The 27759-nt window shown below is 47.6% G+C and overlaps 2 protein-coding genes across 2 annotated transcripts in view; one reads left to right on the top strand and one right to left on the bottom strand.

Moving 5' to 3' along the window:
- The first annotated feature begins 3415 nt into the window (after positions 1-3415).
- The window catches only part of LOC128408795 (uncharacterized), a 33537-nt gene continuing 9193 nt past the window's right edge, over positions 3416-27759 (top strand). Inside the window, exons 1-8 of the mRNA XM_053378817.1 lie at positions 3416-3542; positions 6582-7400; positions 8396-8525; positions 11283-12370; positions 13139-13169; positions 17861-18086; positions 19571-19696; positions 27610-27694. Coding sequence (XP_053234792.1) covers positions 6690-7400; positions 8396-8525; positions 11283-12370; positions 13139-13169; positions 17861-18086; positions 19571-19696; positions 27610-27694 — 2397 coding nt within the window. The 5' untranslated portion in view covers positions 3416-3542; positions 6582-6689. The remainder of the gene's footprint in view (positions 3543-6581; positions 7401-8395; positions 8526-11282; positions 12371-13138; positions 13170-17860; positions 18087-19570; positions 19697-27609; positions 27695-27759) is intronic.
- LOC128409276 (zinc finger protein OZF-like) lies at positions 17514-20301 on the bottom strand. Its single transcript, XM_053379621.1, has one exon. It carries the CDS (start codon positions 20234-20236, stop codon positions 19016-19018), a length of 1221 nt encoding a protein of 406 aa, XP_053235596.1. The 5' UTR covers positions 20237-20301; the 3' UTR covers positions 17514-19015.

The raw sequence follows: 27759 nt of genomic DNA, 5'->3' as shown, positions 1-27759 counted from the left end.
AAGTCGGGCGAATTTCACCAGTTTCACTGCCCCTGAACTCCCTGAACGGATACATAGCAATGTTCAAAACCCTGCTTCCTACCATAGTGCTGTGAGGTGTTGGGGTGAAATCGCTGAGGCAGTTTCACCCCAGCGCTGCAAGCAAGCCGGAGAAGCATCAGGGAGCCTCAGCTGGGGGGCGGGAGCACTTTAAGGGAGTCCCCAGCTCGCCGTCAGCTTGCAGAGTGGGATGGCAGATTCACTCAGTGGTATATCGCTGGTGAAACCGCCACCACTCCTAAGCTGGAGGGTGTCAAGAGCGGCTATGATTTCATCTGTGATATATTGCTGAGTGAAGCTACCATTGCAGTCTGCCCCTTCTGCCGGTCCTGGGCGATGTATCGATGCACCCAGGCCTACTGCTGAGGAGGATTAGACCTGAGGTACAGAGAGTTGGTGGCGCTGTGGGTTAAACCACTGAGCCTAGGACTTGCCGATCAGAAGGTCGGTGGTTCGAATCCCCGCGACCGTTGCTCGGTCCCTGCTCCGGCCAACCTAGCAGTTCAAAAGCACGTCAAAGTGCAAGTAAATAAATAGGTACCGCTCCGGCGGGAAGGTAAACGGTGTTTCCATGCACTGCTCTGGTTTGCCAGAAGTGGCTTAGTCATGCTGGCCACAGGACCCGGAAGCTGTACGCCAGCTCCCTCGGCCAGTAAAGTGAGATGAGTGCCGCAACCACAGAGTCGGCCACGACTGGACCTAATGGTCAGGGGTCCCTTTGCCTTTATACAGAGAGTTTGTTAGGAAATGTAGAATCCAGACACAAGACTTATCCAGCAAACCAGCTTCTTCTTCATCTCTTTCCTGCTTGATCTCCGTGGCCAGCAGGCTCTGGTCAGTGTCTGATGCGGCCTGTCAATCCGCCGTGGAGACGTTCACTGCTGCCAACTCCTGAAATGGTGCTGACACCTGAAATAGCAACATGGAGTCGCTTTTGAGATGGCAGGGACAGGCCTTAGGAGGGTTGAGCTCTAGTGGTAACATTATGATCCTACACCAGTCTACTGAGAAGTAGACTCCTGAGTCTGTGGAAGCAGACATACCCCAAGTCAACCCCGCAGGTACCAAACAGGCCCATCTTATCCCAGTCAGCATCTGTGTTGGATCAAATCCGCACTTTGGACTATGCTGAAATGGAAAAAATTAACCGGAAAGCTCAGGAACCAAGAAGACAAAAACTTCAAGAAATAATGGGGGGGAGGGAATATAATTTATTTAGGAGACCACTGTAAGCAGATGAAAATATTAGTAGGATTTTAATATCGCTTGTAACGTAACAATCACTTTGGACAATATGGACAGATACAAAAATTAGATTATGGAATAATATGCAATTGAAAATGTTGACAATAAGCCCCATGGAAGGGATGGTGTGAAGTCTTGAGATTCAGAGAAATCTCTATATACGGATGTGCATTTGTTATAAATTTATATTTGCAAAACCAAATAAAAACGATTTCGGATCAAATCCGCACTTTCCTTTTAAAGCCCTCTTATGCCACTTTAAAGGGACGCGGGTGGCGCTGTGGGTTAAACCACAGAGCCTAGGACTTGCCGATCAGAAGGTCGGCGGTTGAAATCCCCGCGACGGGGTGAGCTCGGTCCCTGCTCCTGCCAACATAGCAGTTCGAAAGCACACCAAAAGTGCAAGTAGATAAATAGGTACCGCTCTGGCGGGAAGGTAAACGGTGTTTCCATGCGCTGCTCTGGTTCGCCAGAAGCGGCTTAGTCATGCTGGCCACATGACCTGGAAGTTGTACGCCGGCTCCCTTGGCCACTAAAGAGAGATGAGCGCCGGAATCCCAGAGTCGGCCACGACTGGACCTAATGGTCAGGGGTCCCTTTACCATTATGCCACTTTATACTTTTCCCCTCCTAAAGCTACAACTCTCAGAGCAGATTAATAATCAAACCCTCTTTCCAGGGAACTCTGGGAATTGTAGCTCTGCGAGGGGGATAAAGGCTGTTTCTTAACTACTCTCAGCACCTTTAACAAACTACAGCTCCCAGGATTCCTTGGGGGAAAGCCATGACTGTTTGAAATGGGATAAGGATGCTTTAAATATATAACGCAGATGGGAGTTTCACACATACCGACCGACAACCTCACCTCTTTCACTTGCCTCTGGGTCTCCTGCTGCACCCGAAGGAACCCCTTGGCCAGAGTCACCGCCCGGGAGCAGGTCCCTGCTCTGGATCTCCGGCGGAAGGACGGTCAGGAACTGCTCCAGGATCAGCAGCTCCAGGATCTGCTCCTTGGTGTGCCGCTCCACTTTCAGCCACTGGGAGCAAAGCTCCTGGAGTTGGCTGTAGGCCCCTCTGGGCCTCTCGGCCTCCTGGTAGCAGAAGCGCCTGAAGCGCTGGTGCTGCATTTCCCTCCTCAAGGCGTCCCTGCACAAGATGGCTGCCTTCACTTTCCCATAATCCTCTCTGTCTCCGGTCTCCAGCCTCTGAAAGGTCCGCTCCTCTGTAAAGACATCTATTATGGATCTGAACCTATATGTACAGTACTGTATTAATTCAGAATTTAAATAACATAAACACGCAGGGATGAAAAATTTGTATGAGTCACCCCATAACAGAGGCCTGTTTTATCCTTTTTCTTACACAGTGGTACAATCAGTCCTCTTGAACAAGTTGCACGACTGTAGGATGTATTTATAATGACTGAGTTGGATGAATAAATGTTTTAAATATATATTTTTTTCTTAATCATTATTCAGGGATTATTTAACAGCTTTATTCATGGATTGTGGCATCACATGGGCGAGAGCCTGGCACGTGCGTCGGTGGCACACTGTGGGTGCCATCCTGGAGAAGCCAGAGGGAGGCGATAATACTGAGCTAGGGAGAGCAATGTCCTGATGGGGTTCAAGGCAGCACCCAGCATTTGCTGCACAAGACTCCGGGTTTAATCTTCAGAAATGACAGCTGAAAGGATCCCAGGCCAAAGCTATGTAGATGCAGCAGACAAAGGAGCCCTGACTAACCTGGATTTCCTTTGGAGAAGTTGCTGAGGTTTTCTCAAGACAACCCCTGTGAAAGCAATGAGGAGAACTGCAGGGCTCAAGTGCCAGCCAGCTTTAAACCTATGTGAAAGCATTTATAAACCACTTAATTTCTTATTCTGGTTTTTTTTTTTAATCTCTTAAACGGTGCGCAATATAAAATCAGTAAACCACAGCATTGATAATACAACACAAATGGTGTAAAAGCATATGAAAACAAGGAAAACAAGGAAAAATTCAGGGAATTCCTCTCTTTTTTTAAGAATCTATGCCTAGCCACCTTCCCTGGAAGGAGTTAAAACCAATAAGAAGCTCTGGTTGCCAGAGAGGACTGAAAAGGGGGACTGTAAATAGTGCAAAGTCCCTTCCTGTTCTCCTTCCTTCACCCCCCCACTCTATGCCCGGGATCATCTACCTTTTGAATTTTTGTCCCTTCGGCTCTTGAGATGATGTGATGCTGCCTTAAGAAGTCTTTCCAGCAGATCTCAAGTGCAGGTAATTTTTCAAAAAATAATATTATTCTTTTTTAAAGGCTTGGGTGGGGGTGGGAGTGCCCTGTTCATTTTTGCGGGTGGGGAGGAGGAGAAGGAAAAGAAATTCGGGCCCCGCCCTCAACTCAGGCACTTCCCCTCTGGCGGATTTCTGAAAAGGCGTTTGGTGTTAAAAACTTAGCAAGGCGAGAGAAAGCACAACTGGAATGAGTGCAGTGGGTCCTAGTAAGGAGACATAAGGGGAAAAATATAGACGCACACACGGGGAGGGGGGCTTTTGTTGCACTAAGGGGGTGGGAGACCCCATACCTTCCTAGATCAAGAGTGATGAGGAGAAATTTTTTTTTATAATAATATTTTATTAAGTTTAACAATAGAGAAGGACATCACCAAACAAAGAACAATAGAAACATAAAAACAAGATTTCACAATACATAAAATACATAAAATACAATTAACCTAAAAAAGAAAAAAAAAAACACCAGTCAACACACAAAAGTAAAATAAGAAAAAACACAAATCACTCTTGTCTAGTTATTCAACATTAATTAACTTATTTTCCTGACTTCCTCACGTCTCCCTTTTTTGTATCCCTTTTTGACAGTTGGTTCAGCAAATTCATATCCTACCACTTTGTCCTTAAGTATCCTACCTCCCAAATTTATAATTTCAAACTTTTACTCTCGTCACTAAAACCCCTTCATTTCATTTCAATGTCATCAGCATTCATACATTTTACACTGCTTCTGTAAATAAATTTTAAATTTCTTCCAATCTTCTTCCACCAACTCTTCTCCCTGGTCTCGGATTCTGCCAGTCATCTCAGCCATTTCCATATAGTCGATTACTTGCATCTGCCATTCTTCCAAGGTGGGTAATTCTTGTGTCTTCCAATGCTTTGCAATGAGTATTCTTGCTGCTGCTGTAGCGTACATAAAAAAAGTTCTATCCTTCTTTGGCACCAATTGGCCAACTATGCCCAGGAGAAAGGCCTCTGGTTTCTTCACAAAAGTGTATTTGAATATCTTTTTCAATTCATTATAAATCATCTCCCAGAAAGCCTTGATCTGATGAGGAGAAATTTAAAAGCAGTTTATGGCAAGGGTATAACCACAGACTTCAAGATCCCTAGCTGCATTCAAACTATACATCTAAAGCACATTTTCTCCACCCCCATCCCTGAAACCTTGGAATAGTAGTTTGTTAAGGGTACTGAGAAATGTAATTCTGTGGGGGGGGGGGTGTTAAACTACAGTTCCCAGGATTATTTGTGGTTGTGTGTGTGTGTGTGTGCTTTAAATGTTCCAGAGGTCTGTTCTTAACCTGAAACTGTTCTTAACCTGAAGCACCACTTTAGCTAATGGGGTCTCCTGCTGCTGCTGCCGCGCCGCCGGAGCCTGATTTCTGTTCTCATCCTGAAGCAAAGTTCTTAACCTGAAGCACTATTTCTGGGTTAGCGGAGTCTGTAACCTGAAGCGTATGTAACCTGAAGCGTATGTAACCCAAGGTACCACGGTACACAGCTTGGGTGTCTCCAGACAAGGCACTTTATTGAGCATTCATCCCGATTCATTGGCAATTTAAAGAGCATTCATTTGAAGGTTAGATGATGTTGCATCAAAGCGGGAAGCGGGTTCAGCTGTAATTTTGCAACCTGAATTTACCAGTACAGTGGTACCTCGGGTTACATACACTGCAGGTTACAGACTCCGCTAACCCAGAAATAGTACCTCGGGTTAAGAACTTTGCTTCAGGATGAGAACAGAAATCGCACGGCTGTGGCATGGTGGCAGCGGGAGGCCCCATTAGCTAAAGTGGTGCTTCAGGTTAAGAACAGTTTCAGGTTAAGAATGGACCTCCGGAACGAATTAAGTACTTAACCCGAGGTTCCGCTGTATGTGATTAGAAGCCACCTGCAAAGTTCCTTGGTGCTGTTTCAGAGCTGTGGAAAGGGAACTGACAGGTAATCCTGGTACCGATTTCTGAGGACTGCCCCCCCTCCATGGACTTCCACTGTGCGGCTTAAGTTTTATCACCTTTTTTGCCAGCGAAACTGATGCTGGGTTGCCAAGTCACGTGACCGAGCTGAACAAGTTTAGGATCAGAGTAAGTTCCCCAGAGTAAGTCCCTCAGATTGCCCTGTTTCTTCAGGGTCTACGCTGGCATGAGCCCCGACTAAGATGGGATGGGAGACTTATGTCTGGCTGAGTCGGGAACCAGCTGGCTGAGCCAGAAATCCGCTGGAGCCTCAGCTGCTCAGCCCAGCAGATCTGAGCACAGGATTGTGCCCTGATTCAATAAAATTATGTTCACAAGATCAGAAGCACTAGAATGAAAGTTGAAAGCTTAGGTAATAAATGTTGGAAATGTAAAGAAAAAGAAGGAACGTTTTATCACATGTGGTGGAAATGTAAAAAAGTGAAAAACTTCTGGAAAATTATTTATAATGAGATGAAAAAAAAATTGAAATATACATTTATTAAGAAACCAGAAGCATTTTTACTTGGCATTGTAGGAGATGATATAAATAGAAAGGATTGTAAGTTGTTTTTATATGCAATGACTGCAGCAAGAATACTACTGGCACAAAACTGGAAGCAAGAAGAATTACCGATAAAAGAAGAATGGAGAATGAAACTGATGGACTATGCAGAATTAGATAAACTAACAGGAAGGATTTGAAACCTGCGGGACCAGAGATTCTCAGAGGACTGGAGTAAATTTACGGACTATTTGAAAAGTAATTGTGTGATGAACAGATTACGCTAGTAGGTTTGCAAGAAGTTTTGTAAGGTGAATTATTAGAAATATTGCAAAAAAAAAAGATAATGAGAAGAATTATATCTAATGGTAATATGAAATTAAGAAATGCATAATAAGTGATAAGTACGGAAAATCATCAGAGGTGTTGACGGAAGTCCAAAAAAATATTGTATAAGATGAGAAGTTCTGTTGTATGAATGTTAATTAATATGTTAAAAATTAATAAAAATGTATAAATAAAAAGAAAGTTGAAAGCTTAGTTTCTTTCCCTTTCCGACAGGAATAGGAGGAAATCCTTCAAATTTCCGGAAGAAGATGTGCAGTCCAAAGAGCCCTGCAGGCTGTTTGGAGTAGTTTTTTAGCGACATCCCCTACGCACTGAAAACGCATGGCAGAATCTGTGGCATTTGCGGAAAACAGTTGGCATGCACTGAAATCCTGCAGGAGGCGGAATTATTTGCTCTCTCCTTGCCCTGCGGTCCCAGGCTACGCTGGAGCAAAGGGGCCGGATCCCAAGGTGAAAATGGAGGAACAAGAATCGGCAAGCCCGGAGCTGGAGACGGGATCAGGGAGAGCAGGAGAACCCCCTGGCATCCTTCAAGCGGGGACCCTCACGCAGAGTCCCAGACAGGTGGCACCTCCGCAGCGCATGAAAGAGGAGCCGGAAGAGGGCCTGTCGTCTCAGCGCTGGGAATCCCAGTGGCAAGAGTTCCTCAAGACCGTGCAATGCCCTCAGCCTGGATGGGGGAGCCCACTTCTTCCACATCCTGCGCCAGCAGGCCGCACAACAGCTCCTCTGCTCCCTGGCAGCTTGGAAGGACGGCTTCAGAGCTTCAGGCATTTCTCCTACCAGGAAGCCGCAGGCCCACGGGAGACATACAGTCGGCTGCGGGAGCTTTGCTACCAGTGGCTGAAGCCGGAGAGGCACACCAAGGAGCAGATCCTGGAGCTGGTGATTCTGGAGCAGTTCCTGGCTGTCCTTCCCCAGGATATCCGGAGCCGGGTGATGGAACAAGGCCCAGAGACCTGTATCCAGGCTGTGACCCTGGCAGAGAGCTTACTGCCGAGACGGGAAGAAGGAGAGCAGTGGAGAGAGCAGGTGAGCCCCTTCCGGCGATGGGATGTCCCCGTTAGTGTCCGCCTTCTGCATGAAAAGCAGGTGTTCTAGTGCCGAGCTATGGCCCTTCTTGTTTGTTTTAATTTATTTAATCAATTTTTCGATACAAACATCAACCGCAAAAGATACATACCGTATTTTTTGCTCTATAAGATGCACCTGACCATAAGACGCACCTAGTTTTTAGAGGAGGAAAACAAGAGTAAAAAAAATGCTGAATCAAATGTTGTACTAAACTACAGTGGTACCTCTGGTTACGTACTTAATTCGTTCTGGAGGTCCGTTCTTAACCTGAAACTGTTCTTAAGCTGAAGCACCACTTTAGCTAATGGGGCCTCCTGCTGCCGCCACACCGCTGGAGCACGATTTCTGTTCTCATCCTGAAGCAAAGTTCTTAACTACCTGACTTTTAGAAGACATCGGAAGGCAGCCCTATTTAGGGAAGTTTTTAATGTTTGATGTTTTATCGTGTTTTTAATATTCTGTAGGGAGCCACCCAGAGTGGCTGGGAAAACCCAGCCAGAGGGAATAATAATAATAATAATAATAATAATAATAATAAATTATTATTATTTGTACCCCGCCCTTCTGGCTGGGTTTCCCCAGCCACTCTGGGCGGCTTCCAACAAAGATTAAAAGATTTAAAATAAATTAAAATGTCACACATTAAAAACTTCCCTAAACAGGGCTGCCTTCAGATGTCTTCTAAATGTCAGGTAGTTGTTTATCTCTTTGATGTCTGGTGGGAGGGCGTTCCACAGGGCGGGTGCCACTTCCAAGAAGGCCCTCTGCCTGGTTCCCTGTAGCTTTGCTTCTCGCAATGAGGGAACCACCAGAAGGCCCTTGGCGCTGGACCTCAGCGTCCGGGCAGAATGATGGTAATATAATTAATAAATAAGAATATAAGTAATAAATTGTTGTTGTTGTTGTTGTTGTTGTTGTGATACCTCAACTAAAACTTTCACTATTGTTTCCAGGGGACAGAGAGGCTGAAGCAGGAAGTGTCTGCGAATATCCCAGTGGAAGATGACGCAGTGCTGGAAATCACCCAGAGGCCGCTGTGCAGAGAGGTCAAGCAAGAGGTCAAGGAGGATGTCAGCTCGCTTGGTAAGTGTAAGCAGTCCATGGATTTTAGTTGCGGCTGTGGGGTGCTCGGTGGTGCTCTGTCTCCTGCTTGTGGGTTACTCGGGGGGGCATCTGGGTGGCCACTGTGAAAACAGGATGCTGGACTAGAGGGGTCATTGGCCTGATCCAGCAGGCTCTTCTGAAGCTCTTAAAAGTAAAGGGACCCCTGACCAAAAGGTCCAGTCGTGGCCGACTCTGGGGTTGCGGCTCTCATATCGCTCTATAGGCCGAGGGGCTTGGCAGGGGTCACTCACACACTGCTATCCCATGTTTCTTGATGATGTCAACTGCCAGGTCCAGGATTGTTGATAAGGCCCGGTGCCTCTGCAAGGAAAGAGAATCAGTGGGATCTGCAGCAAAAAGTTGCATCGTGGAACACTCCTGTTCAGGGTACATTCCATTCTCTGCCCCCATGTTTTCCATCCCACCAATCAGCAGCCAGCATTCTGTGCACACTGAGCATGCTCAGTCCTCAGAGAACTGTAGCTCTGAGGGGCATAGGGGGGTCTCCTCTCAGCACTCTTAACAAACTACAGTTCCCAGGATTCTTTGGGGGAAGCCATGACAGTTTAAAGTGGAATTAAAGGTAAAGGGACCTCTGACCATTAGGTCCAGTCGTGGCTGACTCTGGGGTTGCAGTGCTCATCTCGCTTTATTTGCCGAGGGAGCCGGCGTACAGCTTCCGGGTCATGTGGCCAGCATGACTAAGCCGCTTCTGGCGAACCAGAGCAGCGCACGGAAACACCGTTTACCTTCCCGCCAGAGTGGTACCTATTTATCTACTTGCACTTTGACGTGCTTTTGAACTGCTAGGTTGGCAGGAGCGGGGAGCGAGCAACGGGAGATCATCCCATCACGGGGATTCGAACCGCCAACCTTGTGATCGGCAAGCCCTAGGCTCTGTGGTTTAACCCACAGTGCCACCCGCATCCACAGCACCGCTCTTGTTGTTGTTGTTGTTTAGTCGTTTAGTCGTGTCCGACTCTTTGTGACCCCGTGGACCAGAGCACGCCAGGCACTCCTGTCTTCCACTGCCTCCCGCAGTTTGGTCAAACTCATGCTGGTAACCTCGAAAACACTATCCAACCATCTCGTCCTCTGTCGCCCCCTTCTCCTTGTGCCCTCCATCTTTCCCAGCATCAGTGTCTTCTCCAGGGAGTCTTCTCTTCTCATGAGGTGGCCAAAGTACTGGAGCCTCAGCTTCACGATCTGTCCTTCCAGTGAGCACTCAGGGCTGATTTCCTTAAGAATGGATGCGTTTGATCTTCTTGCAGTCCATGGGACTCTCAAGAGTCTTCCCCAGCACCATAATTCAAAAGCATCAATTCTTCGGCGATCAGCCTTCTTTATGTTCCAGCTCTCACTTCCATACATCACTACTGGGAAAAGCGCCGCTCTTAACAACTAATAAATCAGGACAATGTTTGGACAGTCCATTATAAATCCACTACTAAGGCACTAACCTACCTCACAGAATTGTTGTAAAGATAAAATAGGGAGGAAGAGAACCATATACAGTGGTACCTCTGGGTTAAGAACGTAATTCGTTCTGGAGGTCCGTTCTTAACCTGAAACTGTTCTTAACCTGAGGTACTACTTTAGCTAATGCGGCCTCCCGCTGCCGCTGCTGCGCAATTTCTGTTCTCATCCTGAAGCAAAGTTCTTAACCCGAGGTACTATTTCTGGGTTAGCGGAGTCTGTAACCTGAAGCGTATGTAACCTGAAACATCTGTAACCTGAGGTACCACTGTATGCCACCTTGAGCTCCTTGGAGGAGAAGATGGAATATGAATGCAATCAATCAATCATATTATTTATTGAATTTATACACTGCCCTATACCCGGAGGTCTCGGGGCGGTTCATGAAAAAGATCACAATATATAAAATAAAAATAAAAGCAATAACCCAATAATACATACAGGTGAAACTCGAAAAATTAGAATATTGTGGAAAAGTTCATTTTTGCACTGAGGCAGTAATTGATGCCAAAGGGGCCCAAACCAAGTACTGAGTACATGTGCATGCTTCTACTTCTCAGAGGTCCAATATTGCTCTATTTGCAATCCTTGTTTTGCTGATTTCATTTAATATTCTAATTTTCTGAGATGATTAATTTGGTGTTTTCATCAGCTGTATGCCATAAACATCACAATTGTAACAAATAAAGGCTTGACATATCTCGCTTTGCATGTCATGAGTCTATCTCATATATTAGTTTCACCTTTTAAGTTGCATTACTGAAATAAATGAACTTTTCCACAATATTCTAATTTTCTGAGTTTCACCTGTACACACACACCCAAAGAGCCACATTTTAAAAGGGTATAGGATGTTGATCAGGTCAACCAAAGGCCTGGTTAAAAAGGAACGTTTTTGCCCGCTGCCTAAAGCTTTATAATGAAATCTCCCCTGGGGGAGAGCATTCCACAGACACAGAACCACTGCAGAGAAGGCCCTGTTCTCGTGTTGCCATCCTCCGGACCTCTCAAGAAGGAGGCACACGAAGGAGGCCTCAGATCTGAGGGTCTGGGTAGGTTCATATGGAAAGAGGCGGTCCTTGGGTATTGCAGTTCTGATCCGTTTAAGGCTTTATAGGTCAAAACCAGCACTTTGAATTGGGCCCGGAAACTAATTGGTAGCCAGTGTAGTCGGACCAGGATCAGTATAATATGCTCAAAGCGTCTTGCTCCGGTGAGCAACCTGGCCGTAAACTAATCCGCCTTGTCTCTTGATTTCAGGAGCTGACGAATGGCCTGGTAAGGATGAGAGGGAGCCACATGGAGTGTTGATGGAAGTTGCTGATCATCAGGCAGTGGACGAAGACGATGGGGACGTGGATGGGCCAGAGTGGGAGCAAGGGAACAAAGTGGAGGAATGGCCAAACAAATCCATTGCTTATGAAGGCGGCCACTTCCACGAAATCACAGTGCATCAGAGAATCCACAGCAGGGAAAGGAGGAACAAGTGTGACGTGTGTGGGAAGGTGTTCAGAGACGAAGCTTACCTTAATAAGCACCAGAGAACCCACACTGGGGAGAAACCCTACGAATGCTCAGACTGTGGAAAGAGCTTCCGTTGGAGTTCAGACTTCCACAGGCACCAGAGAACCCACACGGGAGAAAAACCATACAAATGTGCCGACTGTGGGAAAAGTTTTCGCCGGAGCTCGAACCTCCATAGGCATCGGAGAATCCACACGGGGGAGAAATCGTACGAATGTTCGGAGTGCGGGAAAAGTTTCCGATGCAGCTCGGGCCTGATTAGCCACAGGCGAACCCACACCGGGGAGAAACCCTATGAATGTTCAGACTGTGGGAAAAGCTTCCGGCTGAGCTCAGACCTTATCAGCCACAAGAGAACCCACACCGGAGAGAAACCCTACGAATGCCCTGATTGCGAGAAATGCTTCCGTCGGAGCTCGCACCTTAATACCCACAAGAGAATCCACACGGGGCAGAAACCCTATAAATGCTCAGATTGTTCCAAAACCTTTTCAGACCGATCCAACCTTCTCAGCCACCTGAGAATCCACACCGGGCAAAAGCCGTACACGTGCTCGGATTGTACCAAGACGTTTTCCAATAAATCTAACCTTCTCAGCCATCAGAGAATCCACTCAGGAGAGAAGCTGTATGAATGCTTAGACTGTGGGAAAAGTTTCAGCGTGTGCCAGTACCTGACCAGGCACCAGAGGAGACACACGACAGAGAAGCTGCACGAGTGTGTGGATTGTGGGAAGAGGTTCAGTCAGAGCCAGTATCTTATCCGCCATCAAAAGCATTCACACAGGAGGAAAATGGGAGTTTGCACCGCAATAGACATACAATGAACTTTACAGGAGATGGGAACATTATCAATACTTGAATTGTCGGAAGAGATTGAACCTCAACACAAATCTTAATAAACACCAGAGATTCTACACAGAACTGGAAATCCTACGAATCTGTGTCACAGGGTAGTCTTCTTTTCATGCAACTCATATTCCTCATAGAGAATTCCCCGCCTTCCAGATATCTACGTACAGCTAGTTAGAGAGAAATATAAGCTTCTAAACAAACAGCGCAGGGCTGTTGTCCACATGGTTAGTGTTTCATGTAGCCCATTTGCCTCACTGGATACTGGAAAATCAGCCCTAGAAAGAACAGGTAGCTAGGTTCACCTTTTAGCAGTTGAAGTCTTAAAGCAGGGATAAGGAACCTGTGGTCCTTCATCTGCCGCTGGGCTCCCATCTCCCATCATGGTCCACCGGCCAGGAGTTGCAGTCCAGCAACATCTGGAGGGCTTCTGGATCCCATCCTTGCCTTACGGCAGGCATGTCCAACTCCCAAGAGACTGCGATCTACTCCCACTATTAAAAAGTTGTTGAGCTTTTTGGGGCTGGGCAGGATCACATGATCCACCGTGATCGACCAGGGACGCCCCGCAATCGACCAGTAGATCGCGATCGACTGGTCGGATGTATATTTTTCTTTGTTTGTGGTTGTTGCTGTTGTTTGTTTGTTTTGTGTGTTGTTGTTTTTTGAAAATTTAATAAAATATTATTTTTAAAAAAGGGATGTCAGTAATTATGTCCCATCTGCCATTTCCCTCACAGCGCTGCAGGGCCGGCCCACCCATGAGGCAAGGTGAGTTGATTGCTTCAGACAGCAGGATCCACAGGGGCAGCTGATCCAGCCTCCATCACGTGCTGCTACCTCGGTGACAGTGATGGCTGAGGCACACTCCTTGGAGGCCAAATCTTCCGCCTCCTTGGCAGCCGTCTGTGGCGATCACACAGGGCCCCCGGACGTTTGACGGTCTATTGACCCTGTGCCACCACTGTAATTGCTTTCTTTTCTGCCACCAACCCGTTTCTCCTCACGGGTAATCACGGAGTCCAGTCAGGTGTTAACGTTAACAAATAATCAAGTTTATTTTTAGGCATGAACAAGCTTATGGTTTCAGTTAATTTTTCTTGTCAATTTCTTAATCCTAGTTCCTTAACTGTCCTATGTGTTCCTAACAACTTCAAACTGATTATCCCAACTAACTATCTGACTCCACCTAACAATTCCTCTCATTCTCTCACCACACAACTCGACCAACCCACAGACTTATATCCTCCCTCCTCCTCCTTCAACTCCCAACACTCCACTGACTTTCACACAACTCCCACTCTCACTCTAACTCCTCCTATCAGTTTCTACTGGCCAATCACATCACACTCATTTTAACCCTTTCCTTATGACCCACCTAGGAGGCAAATGTCACACCGTCCCACAGTGCTGCCTCCACTGTGGCCTCTTGGTGAATAGGAGGCGCTGCTAGACTCCTCCCTAGGGCAGAAATGGCTGGGGGACCTCCTGGGATCTGCACCCACCTAGTGTGATTCATAGTGGGCCCCTTCCCCCCCCCCGAATAGCCTTTGATTCCCATTTCAACCATAAGGAAAGGTTGATTTGATTCCGCTCTTGTTCCTGATGTAGATCGCCCCTCACCCCTTCTTCCCTGGCAGGGAGGGGAGACACCATTTTGTGGTTCGCCTCAGGCGCCAAAATGTCTTTGGCCTGCCCTGCAGAGCTGCAATTTGCAGAGTGGTTTAAGAGTCAATCGCCCTCCCCAGGCAACTCTGAGAACTGGAGCTCAGTGAGGGAAGTAGGGCTTCTCCAACAACTCTCTGCCTCCTTCACTGCAGCTCCCAGGAGTTTTCCGGGGGGAAGCTGTGGATGTTTAAAGTGGTATCGGAGTGCTCTGAATGTAAGCACAGATTGGAGTCACACACGGAGACATTTCAAGGCTCCATTCAAGGTTTGAGATCAAACCTGCCTGAGATGGGCCATCTGTGGTCCTTGCTCTCATTCGGCCCACAGAAATAGGGTGGCAGAGAGAGCATGAGATAGTTCGTGCGGGAGCTTCAAAGAACTCTGCCCCAAAACCATCTGATTTATAGCTAACTAGCCTGTTCGCCTACGTGCCTTGCCCGGCTGCAGATTATTCATCAGCTAGCCACCTCTTCCCATGCCACACGTTCTCCAAACAATGTCTAACATCAAAAAAGGTCATTGTCACTTCCTTCCAACAGATTAAAGGCTGTTCTCAGCCATCAAAGAGCTGAACAAGAGATAGAAAGGGGAAGCAAACAGAGACAGGAAGGAATGACCATGCTAGATCAACTTAACTCCTCGAAATATAATTGTCTTCCAGATAGATCGCCCATTAACCAAATGCATCAGGTCTATGAGCATTTTGTCTTTCATCCAGGCTGGTGCACATTTTGTGATATGGAAGCTCTCTCTCCCAGGCTGCACTATCCTTGGAAGGCTGGGGTTGGGTGAACCTGTGGCCTATCAAATGGTGCTGGACTCCAACTCCCATCATCCCTGGCCATTGGCCATGCTGGCTGGGGCTGATGGGAGTTGGAGTCCAACTGAACCAGTGGAAAGCCACAGGTTCCCCATCCCTGTATTGCCTGGAATGTTTAATTTTGTGTCAACCATGTACAACCACGATCCCTTACTTGAATAAATGCGCTCTTGTGTAGTTTGAAGTGCTGGGGGAAATTCAGGGTGGAATGGTCCGTTTGGGAACAGGACAAAGCCTGCATCTTTAAAGAAAACTGCCTCATAATTCCTATACAATACTCAAAAGGAGTTTATTCTGCGGTAACCCAGAACTCATCTGGAGTCAGTCCTTTGGCTACCACACTTTTAAGGAGGATGGAGACAAATTGGAAGACGCTCAGAAGACAACGAGGATGCTTGAGGGATTGGAAACAAGCTCTGTGAGGAAAAGACAGGAATAGCATCTCCCCTATATATGTGAAGAGGGCAAAAACTTGTGCCACATCTGCAACATACATTTAAAGCACTATCATATCACACTATCATAGCTTCCCCCAAAGAATCCTGGCAAGTGTTGTTTGTTCAGTGTGTCGAGAATTGTTAGGAAAACCCTCATTTCTGTGAGGGAAATAGGGATTTCTCTCACACACAAGATGGCTCCCAAAAGGCCACCTATTCTCTCAGTGACCAGAGTGAAGAAGAAGAAGAGGAGTTTGGATTTGATATCCCGCCTTTCACTCCCTTTAAGGAGTCCCAAAGCGGCTAACAATCTCCTTTCCCTTCCTCCCCCACAACAAACACTCTGTGAGGTGAGTGGGGCTGAGAGACTTCAAAGAAGTGTGACCGGCCCAAGGTCACCCAGCAGCTGCATGTGGAGGAGCGGGGAAGCAAACCCGGTTCCCCAGATTACGAGACTACCGCTCTTAACCACTACACTACAAAGGAAGCAGAGAAGTCCCTCCCTCCTCCTTCAAACCATTGAGAAATGCTCCTCTTGACCAGAGCAAGCAGCTGGATTAGCAGACAGTGGAAAAAAGGAACAGGAGACATGACGGAAGCAGTGCCGGCTCACCCATTAGGCTTGGTGAGGCAGTCGCCTCAGGCGGCAAGCCGGAGATAAGCTGAGAGGGGTAGCGGATCTGGGCCCCCCCAGAAGTGCGCCACTTGCCGTCTCCTGTTGTGTGACCTGGGAAGAGTGGGGCCACCTCCTCTCCAGCATCATATTCTCTCCCTTTTCAGCACACAGGGGTTTCCGTGTTCCAGGGACTGGCTGGATGAGGAGCAGTGGAGGAAGCCGCCTGACCAAGAGTCCACCCCCCCCCCTCCATGGAAAGTGCAGAGGGAGAGGATTTGGCTCCTGGTGGTGGGAAACCGGCCACCATCCCAGAGGAGGGGATGAGCTGGGAAATACTGGAGGCAAGGAGCTCGAGGGATAGTGAAGAGGCATAATCAGACAGGTGCTGCAGCACAGGGCAGGGACAGGAGCTAGACTTAAAAATAAACAAAATAAAGAATTGTCCAGTAGCACCTTATAGACTAACCAAGTTTGTTCTGATGTAAGAACAAGAGACTGAGAGACTTCAGAGAAGTGTGACTGGCCCAAGGTCACTCAGCAGCTGCATGTGGAGGAGCGGAGACGCGAACCCGGTTCCCCAGATTACGAGACTACCACTCTTAACCACTACACCACACTGAGCAAGATGGTAGCCTCATGCGCCGCCTCAGACTATACTAGCAGCCATTTATTGTCTTTTCATTCACAGCCATCCACAATTTGCCGGCCATCACCACAGCTTGTGTCAGCAAATGCCATTTTTTAAATTGTGCAAGTCTTCCTTTCGCCTGCTCTGAATCTCCTGCTGTTCAGCTTCAACCTTGGGGTCCAAGCTGATGAGGGAGAAAAGCCTCTCCCTAGTCATTTTCTCTCTGCCAGTAGTGGCGGCTGGTGCTCATTAGGGCTATATTTGCACCATATATTTAAAAGACTATAATACCCAATGCTTTCTTTCTGGGGTGATGCAGGGGTATGCATACCCCTAAACATTTTGTGAATCTAACGGGAGAAGAAACTAAAATAATAAAAATTAGTTTCTTCTCCAGAGCGGTGAATCGTCAGTTCCGTTGCTACCCCTGATGGCAGCCTCATTTCCTGTCATGGTGTTTCCTGCGTCTCAGAGGGAAGCGAGCATTTAATGTGTGAAGTAGGAGTTGGAATCTAGCACGGTGATTGGTCAGTTTCATTGTTACCACCTCTGACGGCGGCTTCCTTTCCTTTCCCAGTGATTTTCTTGAGTCAAAATGAGAGTACCCCAAAACATTTTAAGAAAAAAAAGCTCTGATAATACCCCTTGGAAAAAAATTTAATGTAAAGAGTGAATGGGCAGCTTATGAAGAACTGTTGACAGAAGAACAATCGGAGGCCTCGGAAGCCGTGTCAGACATTCAGGTTCCAAATAACGTTCGCAAACCAGAGCATTCACTTATGGGTTTGCAGCGTTCGGGAGCCAAAACGTTCCAACTCACAAGGTGTTCAAGAACCAAGGTTCGACTGTAAGTGTGGTCCTCATATTGGGGAATCAAGCAGTTTGGGTCTGGGTCAGAATGATGCAAAACCCACATGACCCAAGGTACTGATGCACAGGTTAGGGCTCTTGATAAAGAAGGCCTGCACACAAAACAACAATCTATTTATTACCATGAAATAACATACAGTAATGCATGAAAAACCCATTTATTCATTTTTTTGCACCAACGGTTTGCTTCTGTAGCTGCTTCCCCGCCTGCAGTTGCTCTTGCAGCTGCAACTCTCCTCCGCACCCAAAATCCCATGACCCAGAGTGCCTTAGCACAATATATGCTCTGATCCCTTGCACGAATGTGTCGCTGGGTTCCATTGATATTGGTAGGGCGGAAGGCAGGGAGGCCGACAGTAGGTGGCGCCAGAGAGCCAGCGACAGGCACAGCCAACTAACGATGGCCTTGATCCCCTCTTACAGAGTTCTACAAGGGCCACACTGAGACCAAGGAGGAAGAAGCCGACAGACAGCGCCATCCCTTGGACTGGATGCAAGTGATAACGCATGTCAAGGATGGAGGTTGGTGGGATGGCGCCCCATTTGCCCTAAAAACAGGCCGGGGGTCTACTGACTGCGACGAGAAACCTGGTCAGGTTCACTTTGGCGTTACCGCCTGCGTTACTCAGCGAAGTACAGGAACAGGCCTGTGTGGAAATGTTATGGCTTCTTTCCTAGCTGGGCAGGATTCCTCGCCCCCATGCATAATACGATTAAATTGGTTACAGTGGTACCTCTGGTTATGTACTTAATTCGTTCCGGAGGTCCGTTCTTAACCTGAAACTGTTCTTAACCTGAGGTACCACTTTAGCTAATGGGGCCTCCCGCTGCTGCTGCCACATGATTTCTGTTCTCATCCTGAAGCAAAGTTCTTAACCCAAGGTACTATTTCTGGGTTAGCGGAGTCTGTAACCTGAAGCGTCTGTAACCCGAGGTAAAGGGACCCCAGACCATTAGGTCCAGTCGTGGCCGACTCTGGGGTTGCGGCGCTCATCTCGCTTTACTGGCCGAGGGAGCTGGCATACAGCTTCCAGGTCATGTGGCCAGCATGACTAAGCCGCTTCTGGCGAACCAGAACAGCGCACGGAAATGCTGTTTACCTTCCCGCCGAAGCACCACTTCAGCTAATGGGGCCTCACGCCGCCGCTGCGCGATTTCTGTTCTCATCCTGAAGCAAAGTTCTTAACCCGAGGTACTATTTCTGGGTTAGCGGAGTCTGTAACCTGAAGCGTATGTAACCCGAGGTACCACTGTACTAAATATTTCTGCTTCACACACTCCTCTAAAAACAGGCTCCACATTGTTTTTATAAAAGTCTGGTTTAAGAAACTGCATAGTACGCTCCTAAGCATAGCTGTCAACGTTTCCCCTTTTTTAAGGGAAATTCTCTTATTCCAAATAGGATTCCTTGCAAGAAAAGGGAAAAGTTGACAGCTGTGCTCCTAAGATTTCCTCTCTTTTTTTTGCATGGGATCTCTGCTGCTCAACTATGTCAGACCGGGGAGTAAAGCCGTTTCCATTCCCCACAGGAAGCACTCCCCACACCCCTCAAAAAAGCCCCCTAAAGACCAAAACAATTTAGGCTTGCAAAGCCTCCCGGTCTTTATGGGTTCTTTTATGGACCACGAGGTGCGCGCTGCAGGTGAAGCACCTCCCGCAGACGAGGCACATGTACGGCTTCTCCCCCGTGTGGATCCTCTGGTGCTGCATGAGGTGTGCGCTCTGGCTGAAGCTCTTCCCGCAGGTGCCGCACTTGTAGGGCTTCTCGCCCGTGTGGGTCCGCTCGTGCTTCACCACGTCCGAGCTGGTGGTGAAGCTTTTCCCGCACAGCGAGCACTTGTAGGGCTTCTCGCCCGTGTGGGTCCTCTTGTGCTTGACGAGGTCGGAGCTGGAGCGGAAGCTCTTTCCGCAGACGAGGCACTTGCAGGGCTTCTCGCCCGTGTGGGTCCTTTCATGCTGCGTGAGGATCATGCTCTGGCTGAAGCTCTTGCCGCAGTAGGAGCATTTGTACGGCCTCTCGCCCGTGTGGCTCCTCTGGTGCTTCACCAGGCCCGAGTTGGACGCGAAGCTCTCCCCGCACGTCAAGCAGGTGTAGGGCCTCTCGCCCGTGTGGGTCCGCTCGTGCTGGATGAGGTTCGAGCTGCGCTTGAAGCTCTTCTCGCAGAGGGAGCAGCTGAATGGCTTCTCCTCCGTGTGGGTCTTCTTGTGGTTGACGAAGTTCGAGCTGGTGCTGAAGCGCTTCCCGCAGTCGGGGCACTGGTAAGGCCTCTCGCCCGTGTGGGTCCTCTGGTGCGTCATGAGGTGGGCGTTGGAGCAGAAGCTCTTGCCGCACAGGAAGCACTTGTAGGGCTTCTCCTTCGTGTGGAAGCGCTCGTGGACGATCAGGTAGGAGCGCTGGTTGAAGCGCTTCTCGCACACCGAGCACTGGTACGGCTTCTCGCCCGTGTGGATCCGCTCATGCTTCACCAGGTCCGAACTCTGGTGGAAGCTGCGCCCGCAGTCGGAGCACTTGTAGGGCTTCTCCCCCGAGTGGTTCCTCTTCTGGTGGCTGATGAGGCTCGAGATGCTGCAGAAGCTCTTCCCGCATTCGGTGCAGATGTACGACGTCCCTTCGACTGAGCCGCCTTCGTCCAAGACGGGGAGGAGGCTCGGCGGGCCTTCCGGGAGGTGGCTGATCTCGCAGATGCCTTCCATGTCGTGAAAGCCGGAAAGGCCGTCGGGCGCCTCCAGCAAGGGCCCACATGCTTCCATGAGGTTGGGGGTTTTCGTCTCGGTGGCCTCCTCTTTGCTGTCACTCATTTGTTCTCCGGCGGTGGGAATTTCTTTGGAAAATACGTTTTTCAGGCTAAAAAAGGAAAACGAGAGTGAGAAGCGACCTAAACAGGACAAGTGAGTTTGACCATGGGTCCCTTAGTAGTAGTAGTAATAATAATAATAATAATAATAATAATAATAATAATAATAATAATAATAATAATTTATTATTTATACCCTGCCCATCTGGCTGGGCTTCCCCAGCCACTCTGGGCGGCTTTCAACAAAACACTAAAATACAATAACCTATTAAACATTAAAAGCTTCCCTAAACAGGGCTGCCTTTAGATGTCTTCTAAAAGTTTGGTAGTTATTTTTCTGTTTGACATCTGGTGGGAGGGCGTTCCACAGGGCGGGTGCCACTACCGAGAAGGCCCTCTGCCTGGTTCCCTGTAACTTGGCTTCTCACAGTGAGGGAACCGCCAGAAGGCCCTCGGAGCTGGACCTCAGTGTCCGGGCAGAACGATGGAGGTGGAGACGTTCCTTCAGGTATACAGGACCGAGGCCTCAATCTCAGTATTTCCCACACTGATTGGCAGTGGCTCTCCTGCAGGGTCAGATTAAGACCTCAGAGGCCCCTGAGCACTTAAATGATTTTGGTGCCCCCAAAGAGATTTAACTCAAAATAGAAACAATAGAATAAACAATAATACAGTGGTACCTTGGGTTACAGACGCTTCAGGTTACAGACTCCGCTAACCCAGAAATAGTACCTCGGGTTAAGAACTTTGCTTCAGGATGAGAACAGAAATCGTGTGGCAGCAGCAGCGGGAGGCCCCATTAGCTAAAGTGGTACCTCAGGTTAAGAACAGTTTCAGGTTAAGAAGGGACCTCCAGAATGAATTAAGTTCTTAACCAGAGGTACCACTGTAAACCTGAAGGCAGCCCTGTCCAGGGAAGCTTTTAATGTTTGATGTATTACAATATTTTAATATTTTTTTGGAAGCCGCCCAGAGTGGCTGGGGTATAAATAATCAATTATTATTATTATTATTATTATTATTAACTGAAAATAAAATTATATTTTTCAAAATGAAACGAAACAAGGGGAAAGATGGAGAACAATGTTTATTTTCGTATACTTCCACTTTATTTATATATATATTTTTAATCCCCTACTTTTTCTAGTTGCAAAGTCTTTGATCAGATCCTCCAAACTAGTCTTACATAACACATCTGCTTCTATACTTAAGGGTAGAGAAACGGCATCCATCCAGCCTGCCTTGTTGCCTAGCTGTGCAGTTGGGATTTTTAATATACTTCAATTGAGAAAATGGAACACTCAGCTGAGCAATTTGGGACCATTAATGTTAAAAATCTGACAATGGGAAATTTCTGTGATTCCCCTTTTCCCTTGATGCCCTGAGCACAGGCTTATTCTGCTTAATGGTTAATCCAGCCCTGTTCCCCTGGGTTCGAGGCAGGAAACATTCTCAGTCCTACCTCGAGATGTTGGGGATAGAACCAGGGACCTTCTACATCCAGTGGAGATGCTCCACCACAGCTATGGCCACTCTCCTTTTCCAGGAGCAAAAAACATGTACTACCTTCCTGTGCATCGGCCTGCTGTTCACCCCACCACCACAAAAACCAACCCAGTTCCTGTGCTTTTGAGGTAGCAAATCCTATTTGGCCTGGATAGATCCCAGGTACCGAAGGTAAAGGGACCCCTGACCATTAGGTCCAGTCATGGCCGACTCTGGGGTTGTGGCGCTCATCTTGCTTTACTGGCCAAGGGAGCCGGCATACAGCTTCCGGGTCATGTGGCCAGCATGACTAAGCCGCTTCTGGCGAACGAGAGCAGCGCACCTTCCTGCCGGAGCGGTACTTATTTATCTACTTGCACTTTGAGGTGCTTTCGAACTGCCAGGTTGGCAGGAGCTGGGACCGAGCAACGGGAGCTCACCCCATCACGGGGATTCGAACTGCCGACCTTCTGATCGGCAAGCCCTAGGCTCTGTGGTTTAGACCACAGCGCCACACGCGTCCCGATGGAATGACCCGATGGAATGACCCACATTAATTCACCCAGACACAAAAGATGCTCTTTTGAATATGCAACACTTGACATTGCAATGACCTCCGGAGCAAAGGATAAGTTACAAAAGGGCCATGGGAACTTGCTCACCAAAAACTTTCCCCAAGGCTGCCCCTTATACCTCATACACACTGCTCTGCAAGCTTCTCCCAAGGGGCTCTTTAAACCTGGGCTGACTCAAGTTTGTGGGGGGAAATAATAATAATAATAATAATAATAATAATAATAATAATAATAATTTCTTTATTTATACCCTGCCCATCTAACTGGGCTTCCCCAGCCACTCTGGGCAGCTCCCCTAAAAATATTTAAAACACAATAAAACATCAAACGTTAAAAGCTTCCCTAAACAGGGCTGCCTTCAGATGTCTTCTAAAAGTCAGAGAGTTGCTTATTTCCTTGACATCTGATGGGAGGGCGTTCCACAGGGCGGGTGCCACCACCGAGTAGGCCCTCTGCCTGGTTCCTGGAAACACCGTAGCTCAGGGCTGGAGTGTCTGCCTTATCCCGGGTGCGATTCCCGGTGCCTCTGGGCAAGAATGGGAAAAGCTGCTGCCCCAAACCCTGGAGAGCCTCTGCCAGTCAGTGTTGATTTTCCGACATGGAATAAGGCAGCTTCCGGTTTTGTTCCCGTGTCAGTGCTGTGCCGCCTTGTAACAGAGTTCTGGACCATTGGGCCATCCGACTGAGAACTGTCTGCACTGATTGGCAGAAGCTCTCTGAGGGTTTCAGGGAGAGCAGTATTATTGCTATTATTTAATTAATTAAATCCACATCCTTCCCTTTGTCTGAGGACCACATGGTAACTTAAGAGGCCACTGAGGCTCGAACCTGGCAGCTTCTGCTTGCCTCGTACAGAGAAACAGGAAGCTGTCATGTACCGGAGCTAGACCGCAGACTGTCTCGTCAGAGTGGTGCATGCTCTAGTTATCTCCCGCTTGGACTAATGCAATGCGCTCTACGTGGGGCTACCTTTGAAGGTGACCCGGAAACTGCAATTAATCCAGAATGCGGCAGCTAGACTGGTGACTGGGAGTGGCCGCCGGGACCACATTAACACTGGTCTTGAAAGACCTACATTGGCTCCCAGTACGTTTCCGAGCACAATTCAAAGTGTTGGTGTTGACCTTTAAAGCCCTAAACAGCCTCGGCCCAGTATACCTGAAGGAGCATCTCCACCCCCATCGTTCTGCCCGGACGCTGAGGTCCAGCGCCGAGCGCCTTCTGGCGATTCCCTCATTGCGAGAAGCAAAGCTACAGGGAACCAGGCAGAGGGCCTTCTCGGTAGTGGCGCCCGCCCTGTGGAACGCCCTCCCATCAGATGTCAAAGCGATAAACAACTATCTGACATTCAGAAGACATCTTAAGGCAGCCCTGTTCAGGGAAGTTTTTAATGTGTGACATTTTTGTGTATTTTGCTCTCTATGGAAGCCGCCCAGAGTGGATGGGGAAACACAGCCAGATGGGCGGGGTACAAATAATAAATTATTATTATTATTCACTGAGCTCAATATTGTCTACACTGATTGGCAGCTGCTCTCAGGGATTTCATTGCCAGCAGAGGTGCCAGGGATTTTGGACCTTTTGCATGCGAGACAGCTACTCTGCCAATGAGCACTGGCCCTGCATTTAAAAGGAGGAGGAAGAGGGTAGTAGGAGGGGTTCCTAACTTTTCCAACACAGCCTGCAGCTCTGCCTTTGGAGAGCATGCCGATCTGCAGGCGTCTTTGTCCCTGTGTGGCAAAAAAGCTCCACACCTGCTTTTTTCTTGCACATCCACATTTCTGCACATCCAGCCACCGTCCAAGAGCAAAATCAGGCTTTCGCACGCTGCCCAGTCCACTGGCAACCTTAAAAAGGCCTCCTTTGCCATAATCCTGGATTATGAAGGTTTCTCTTCTCCCACCTCCTGCCCTGTTCCAGACAGAGATCTAAATATTTGCGATCCAGCTTTTCCAGCCACCCAGGAAGGGAAGGGGAGTTTCCTATTGTCCCCCCCTCGCGGCACTACCTCGCCTTTTGTCTCTCCTCCTCCCCCACTGGAAAAAAGGGAAAAGAGAAGGAAGACTAAGCATGATTTTAAGGGAAGCAACTTTCCTACCTCCGCAAGCCCTCCCGACGCACCGCCGCCTGCAAGAGCGCAGCGCGCAGCAACACGCGCACAAAAGACGCGGCTCTGCTGAACAGCTCCTGCAACTGCCGATTTGCAAATGGGTTTTGCTGGAGCGATTGAAAAGGAGACAGAGAGAGAGGAAGGAACAGGAAGTGGCCGTCGCTGTTTATCGTCCCCCTTTGCAAAAAAAAGAGAGACATGAAAACAGAGTCTCTAGCAATCGTGGATTTTGGGCGACTCATTCCAAATGCGCAAGGGCGGAGAGGGAGAGAAAATAAATAAATTCCAAATTATCCGTGAAACTGCAAGGAGGTTTCTGGTGAAGAATTCTGGACAGCTCCCAAGCCTGCTGGCTTTTGCGGGCGGAGGGGGGTGATGTTTGGGGTGAGCCTAACAAAGGAAGATGCCATATGCAGAGTCAGAAAATTGGTCCATTTAGCGCAGTGTTGTCTACACTGACTGGCAGCGGCTGTCCAGGGTTCCAGGCAAGGCGCCTCTCCCAATCCTCTTTTTTTAAAAAAAATATATTTATACTATTCAGATATATGTACATTTCACTGATTTTACAATCATTTTGACATGTTTAATTGTTTTGCAATGTCTCTTGTATTTATTTCTTTATTTTTCCATGTAACATTTTTACAAATCAGTTTCATTTGCTGTGACATTAGGAAGGAAAGGGGGAAAGAGATGGAGGGGGGGAGATGGGGGGTATCATTTTGACATTTTAAATCTTGACTTCCTTCCCCCGCTTTCTGTGGTTCCTTTAATTTATTTTTATTTTAAATATCTTCTGCATATCCAAATTAACTTTTTTATTTATCTTCTTTAATCATATACAGTACTCTTAATGTAGCTGCAGGTTATTGCAATAATCCTGCCAGTGTTTTTATCTGTTTACAATTTATCTGTAAATATTAAATAAACCATTTCCATTTTTTTAATAAAAGTTTGTTTTCTTGATTACTTATTCTTCCTGTAAGTTTCGCCATTTCTGCACATTCCATAAGTTTTTGTATTCCTTTTTCCTTTGCTGGGACTTCTTTCCATTTTGGAGAAAGTAATATTCTTGCTTGTTGCCTTTGTCCATGGAGTTTTCTTGGCAGGGATACTGGAGTGGCTTGCCGGTTCCTGCTCCAGGTGGATCACGTTTGGTCAAAACTCTCCACTATGACCTGTCCATCTTGGGTGTCCCTGCACGGCATAGCTCATAGCTTCTCTGAGTTATTCAAGCCCCTTCGCCACGGCAAGGCAGTGATCCGTGAAGGAAAGTGGAAGACAGGAGTACCTCGCGTGCTCTGGTCCATGGGGCCACGAAGAGTCGGACACGACTAAACAACTAAACAACAACAACAACAATATTCTTGCCGCTGTTGTCACATACATGAATAAATTGCTATACAATTTAGGTAGTTCTGTCCCTATGATTCCCAAGAGTGCCTCTCTCATCCTACCAAGAGATGTTACTGGGGTCTGAAAGGGGAAGGCGAAGGGGTGACTTGGGAAACGTTTGTGATAGAACATAGGGTGGCATTCACCTAAGGCCACATTCATACTATATGCATTTAAAACACAATGATTATTACTATAAACAGTAATGGCTCCCCTCCCCTGCAAAAATCAAAATCTGGGAGTTGTAGTTTGCTAAGGGTGCTGACAGTTGCTAGGAGACCACTGTTCCCCTTGAAATAAAAAAATTAGGGTCTTCTATATATAATAATAATAAATGTTCATAACTGCATATATAAACCACATGTCTGAAACCCCACAGAAAATGTCCTGATAACATTTTGCCCCTCCCAAATTGACCTCAAATATCTCTCTACAAGGTCAAAGGAAAATGTAAACGCCTCCCCATTGTCTTTTTGTTCACAAATCCTGTCTTAAGTGTATGTCTGTGTATGAACAGGATGAGCCCGTGACCTGGCTCAGGAACTAAGTATCATTACAAAAGACTGGCCAGGCTCCCCAGGCAATCCAGTCAAGTGACCATTAACAGGTAACCTGCCAGACAGGAGATAAACAACGCACTCAGATTGTAGTACAATTTCTGTTGTAGACCGCCCTTTCTGTGATGTAGGTATGATGTATCTGTGGGGTGATCTTGAGCTACACCCCTTCTGTGATGTATGTATGATGTTTCTGGGGGGGTGTTTTGGACTCCAGGGCGGGCAATTTAAAATGTCTATATAAGGGCGGACACACCTTTGTTCGGGGTTCTCCTCCTTTCCTGCGTGTGAGGGGAGCACCCTGTTGCAACAGTTCAATAAAGACCAGGCTTACTAGCTGCTTTGCTTCTCAATATTCTCTGGTTGGCCTCTGTTATTTTCTCCGACGATGGAGAACCTACAAAGGACTCTATAAAGGCTCTTGTGTCCCCCATAAGGGAATAAGGGCAGTTTTTTGTTTATTACACCCTCATGGAGCTACAGCTCCCAAAATTCCCTGTGAAGCCGGATTTATTGTTAAATGGCTCTGAGGATTGTAGTGTGTACTTAGTCTATATCTGCCCAGATTTGTAAAGTTGGCAGGCCTTTGGTTGATCTGACTTACATCCTGTGCCCTTTTAAACTCTCTCTCTCTCTCTCTCTCTCTCTCTCTCTGTGTGTGTGTGTGTGTGTGTGTTTGAGGGGGCTATTGGGTTTTTGTTTTTATTTTGTATTAGGTATTTTGTGGTTTTATATCTTGATTTTATTCTGTGAACCGCCCTGCGACCCCTGGGTGTAGGGCGGTATATAAATTCAATAAATTATAATTAGCATTTGGGGGGGGATATACTTTTAACTGCTAGTTTTATTTAGAATTTGTTCCAGATCAATTTATTTTTAACGTTTGGCTTTTCCTCTCTCATGACACAGAAATTATAGAAAAGGAAAGGGGAATCCCTTGAATCTACTCTGCGCTCTGGTTGTCACAAAGGGTTAAGCTGAGAGAGTCGGGATTTCTAGAGCGGCACTTCGGACGGAAATTGTTCTGACTACTGAAGGCCCTCCTCTTCCTTTTCTCTCCCTTAGCGACTCTATGGTGCTTTTCTTTGCTGCAAAGTAGAGGCTGGGAAAAGAGATTTTTCAGCTCCGGGGAGGGAATCCGGTAAGTGAGAAGCGCCCTGAGGCAGGAGCAGAGAGCTGGCCTGGAATAGGAAGGTTTGCTTTAGGGATCTGCTGGATCAGACAGACCCCTCCCAGACCAGCCTCCTGCTCCCAACAGTGGGCAGCCAGACCTCTCTGGGATGCTCAGAGGCGGCGAGGCAGCAGCAAACCTCTTGCTGCTCTCTGCTTCCAGCACTTTGCAGGTAAACTGCTCCTGAACATGCAGGTTCCACGGAGCTGTGATGAGTTTTAGAACATCCTCTGTGGA

This window comes from Podarcis raffonei, chromosome 2, assembly GCF_027172205.1.
Source record: "Podarcis raffonei isolate rPodRaf1 chromosome 2, rPodRaf1.pri, whole genome shotgun sequence".
NCBI classification, from domain to species: domain Eukaryota; kingdom Metazoa; phylum Chordata; class Lepidosauria; order Squamata; family Lacertidae; genus Podarcis; species Podarcis raffonei.
The sequence above is the reverse complement of the archived record's forward strand: the minus strand, read 5'-3'. Positions and strand labels throughout refer to the sequence as shown.